We start from the raw sequence: 4,560 nt of genomic DNA, 5'->3' as shown, positions 1-4,560 counted from the left end.
CGAGTAGCACCTGTGAAGGCTACACGTACGAGCACGCACACACACACACACGTAGCTTGCACACCAATTGTGAGTGAAAAGCGATAACATCTGTACGGGAAAATCTATATATATACACAGATATATTCTCTCTGTCATTTGGTGAAATGCGTACACCTACACAAGTAACACATTCGCTAGGGGGTTTTCACATAAGTTAGAGACCAATTCAGCCACCACAACCTGCCACCATCATCACAACCACCATCATCACAACCACCATCATCACAACCACAACCACCACAACAACCCATGAACAATGTATACATCGCAAACTAACTCCCATATTTCGTACTTTTTTTTTTAGCAAATCTCGACTTGCTGAGCAAACGCCCTAAAGATCCAAAAACTTCAAGCGGTCAGTAACAATCAGCACCGTTGGATTTCTAAGATAGAAGACTTCATATCTCACGAGAGTGCAATACAAGTTCAGCAAGCTCACCTGGTCAGCTCTACCGGAATTAAATTTTGACAATGCAAGGTGAATTTAACGATTCTAAATGAATCACGCAATGTGGAACACGCGAGCCAATGCACAACTGATTAGGTAACATAATTAATGAAGATAACTGTACACAATTAATAAAGATAACACATTAGACAATACACAATTAATTCTAGATTTGAAGATTTCGTGACTGCAAGGATTCATACTCTTTGTTTTTTTCGGTAAAGTCACGTAGGTAAAAAAAAATGAAAACAACTCAATTAAATCACGACGTTTCGGGCGCAACAGAAGCGTCCGTCATCAGTTGGGAAAGCATGTTCTGCTGCTGATGCAGACTGTTTAAAACTAAAAAGTATAACACACAATCAATAAAGACAACACGTTACACAACACATACTTAATAAAGACAACACGTTACACAAGACACAATGAATAAAATAACACGTTAAATAACACACAATCGATAAAGATAACATGTTACACAATACACAAGTAATACAGACAACACGTTACACAACACATAATTAATCAAGTAAACACGTTACACAATACACAAAGGCGGTCGGGCGTGGTGCTGGCCACCCACCCCCTCGTGTACCATTCCGGCCTTCATAGGTGCTATTCGCTAACAGCACTTGCCCCAACAGTCCGTTACAGGCTACACGGGGGATCTTTGTCTTTGTATCTACTCAAAGTGTACAGAAGCACGCGAAGCTAAGGGGCGAAGTTGGGGGGGGGTTCTGAAGACACGCGGTCTCCTTCTCCTCTTGGCTGATGTAGAAGATGCAGAGTAGCGCCTGCCTGGACACACCAGCCTCGCCACACAAAGACAAAGATCACCCCCCCTCGTGTAGCCTGGACAGACTGTTGGGGCAAGTGCTGTTAGCGAGTAGCACCTATGAAGGCCGGCACGGCACATGAGGGGGTGGGTGCCCAGTGGCGATGTTAACTATACATCGCACCGGGTACTTATTTGAGGCCGAGTCGACCTAGGGGAGGCCCAAGACTAGTTCAGATAATCGTCACCGGTGTTGGCCGTGGGCGGGAATCGAACCCGTGTCGTTGGGTTCGTAGCGCAGCGTAGCGCTAACCGCTACACTACCGCTCCCCACTCTGTACACACACAGACACACACAGAGACACACACACAGAGACACACACACAGAGACACACTCACCAGACACACACAGAGACACACTAACACACACACCAGACACACACACACACAGACACACACACACAGATACACACACAGATACACACACACAGACACACACACACAGAGACACACACACAGACACACACAGAGACACACACACAGAGACACACACCAGACACACACCAGACGAGTTTGTATCCCCAGTGTTTATGTTTATGCCAGCTCGTAGCAGCAGCAGCAGGTATTAATTTAAGGCCGAGTCGACCTAGAGGAGCCCCAGGGACGAGTTCTGATACCGCTTGCCTCTGTGTACGATGCTATTTGGTTATTTCGGTGAAGTCACGTAAGGTAGAAAAAATAATAATAAATCAGGACGTTTCGATCGCCGCACAAGCAAACATCTTCAGGTGGGAAAACGGTGTCTTGTGTGGCCATCGAAACGTCGTGATCGATTCATTCCTGCAGTCACGAAAGCTTCACATCTGTGTACGATGTTAAGGGGGGGATTCAACACAACAACAACAACAACCGCCATTCGCCACTAAGTGGCGGTGACGTCACCACGACGCTCGTGCCAGGCCATGTGCACCTTGAGGCCACGTGAAGTGTCGAACACCCGCTGGCAGGAGGTCACGGGGCAGACCCAGCAGGTGCCACGGATCGACTGACTGAGAAGACCGAGATGACTGGCTGATGCACCACCTGTGCCCCCCTACTGTGTAAACTTGCTGTGCTTTAGCCACCCGGCACACACATATGCACACTGACAAATACATAGCAAGCAAGCATACACCACCACCAGCATAGACATTTACACACGTGGACATGCCCGCGTACACACGATTCCAAAGACAAAGATCCCCCGTTGACTGTAGGGGCAAGTGCTGTTAGCGAGTAGCACCTACGAAGGCTGGCACGGTACACGAGCGGGTGGGGTGGCCAGCTCCACGCTCAGCCGCCTTTGTCTCCCCACTGTCGATGCTCACCACACCGCACCAGATACACATTTGAGGCTGAGTCGACCTAGGGGAGATCCAAGACCAACTCGGGTGGCCGGGTTCGTAGCGCAACGCGGTAACCGCTCTCCCCCCCCCCCACCACCACGCGCACAAACGCGCACGCAGCTCTAACAACAACATCAACAACATCAACAACAACAACAACCGACTTGCAAGCAACGGCAACGTCACCCGCAGCTCCGGTGCCAGGCTAGGTACTGGTAGGAGATCACGGGAAACACAACCCCCCCCCCCCAGGTGGTTTAAGATCGACTAACCACGCGCACGAAACAACAGCAACAGCAACAAAGACAATCTTGATTTGACACACACACACAGACGCATTGCCGCCCAACTTATACATTACTATTTTTAATATATCACAAAACGCACGACGTAGACGCCACTCACACGTTCACACGCGGACCGCAATGTACACCCCACGCGCACCTAACGGGTGTGGACCAGCGTCGCGCCAACGTTGGCGGGCCAACGTCGCGCCAACGTTGGCGGGCCGACGTTGCGTGTGGGTTGCCCCCCGATGGCTCTCACTGCAGGGAAACCCCTCCCGAGATGAGGCTGCTGCTGCTCACGACGTTTGCGCCGCTGCTATGAGTCGGCATGCCCGACGAGATCTCTGGGGAGGCTGACGATACGCGCGGTTGCTGCTGCTGCTGTTGTTGTTGCTGCTGCTGCTGCTGCTGCTGCATCTTCTTATTCACTTTCCGTTCCTTCGCTCGTCGGTTCTGGAACCAGATCTTCACCTGCGTCGGCACAGCACGCAGACGCGCAGGTGTGCGCGTTAGCCTGTGTGTGTGTGCATACAGAACGCGCGCGTGTGTGCGTGTGCGTTAGCCTCTGTGTGTGTGCGTGCGCATGCAGAGTGCGCGTGTGCGTGTGTGCGCGTTAGGCTTTGTGTGTGTCACAGCTACGACGGCGCACGGGTGGCACAGTCGGGTTCTTTACAATCGGGTTTCATTGTCTTTTTATATTAAACCCGATCATCTGAGATTGGGAGAAATCCGGGTTAATTGGTTCTAATTGCGGCATCCGAGCGGAACTTCTCAACGTTAGTGTACGGTGGGTTTTTTTCTGGAATTTTTGCTGTTTTTCCCCCCTAGATTTTCAGTTTGCACATAGTCACATAGTAACTTTAAGATTTTTCTTGTTCGTGTGTTTTGTTTGTTGCGGTTGCACCCGATTCAAGAGCCGAATGGCTCACAGTGCTATACCTACTAAATGAACTTAATGGGCTTCATCCATTCCAAGCTAAGGAACTCACTGGCGCCCACGATTGTGGAGGAGAAGCTCGTGTTCATCAAGACCAACCTGCCTGCCGCATTCTACAACTACCTCGTGCCCGATGGCCCCGAGTACGATAGCAGCACCGACGAGGAAGCAGCCTATGCCTTGGATCAGAGTTTCGCATTCATTAAACCAGGTTTCAATCCCCGAAATCGGGTTTAATGTATTAAAGAAAAAACCCGATGCCTGCCGCTGTAAAAAAAAAATCGGGTTTGTGTCCACCCTTGTGACATCGATCGAGTTCCTGGCTGGAGGCCCTGACCTGTCTCTCGGAGAGGCCCAGGTGCGATGCGAGCTCGGACTTGCGCCTGATGGTGATGAATCGGTTCGCCTGGAACTCCTTCTCCAGCTCCAGCCGCTGATAGTCCGAGTACACCACGCGGTACTTATCCTTGGTACGCGTTTTGCCTGCGGGGAAGAACGGAGAGTTGTTGTTGTTGTGGTGGTGGTGGAGGGGGTGGGGGTGGGTGGGGAGGTGATGAATTGAAATCAGGGAATTTTTTTGTCGGGGAAATTTTTACAGGATGACGTCACCCTGCTGCTGCTCTATATAAGAACGGGAGACACAGCAGAGCCTCACCATTCTGGCGAATTGCCCGATGATGCTGGAT

At 50.5% G+C, this 4,560-nt stretch overlaps 1 protein-coding gene across 1 annotated transcript; it reads right to left on the bottom strand.

Moving 5' to 3' along the window:
* Positions 1 to 933: 933 nt before the first annotated feature.
* LOC133342826 (homeobox protein CDX-like) lies at positions 934 to 4,357 on the bottom strand (the record flags this gene model as incomplete). Its single annotated transcript, XM_061552128.1, has 2 exons — positions 934 to 3,408; positions 4,212 to 4,357. Coding segments are annotated over 2 exons (362 nt in total), but the record flags the coding sequence as incomplete, so codon positions are not given.
* Positions 4,358 to 4,560: the final 203 nt, after the last annotated feature.

Source organism: Lethenteron reissneri, chromosome 16 (genome assembly GCF_015708825.2).
Source record: "Lethenteron reissneri isolate LAM-NWPU_2019-01 chromosome 16, ASM1570882v1, whole genome shotgun sequence".
Classification (NCBI taxonomy): domain Eukaryota; kingdom Metazoa; phylum Chordata; class Hyperoartia; order Petromyzontiformes; family Petromyzontidae; genus Lethenteron; species Lethenteron reissneri.
The sequence above is the reverse complement of the archived record's forward strand: the minus strand, read 5'-3'. Positions and strand labels throughout refer to the sequence as shown.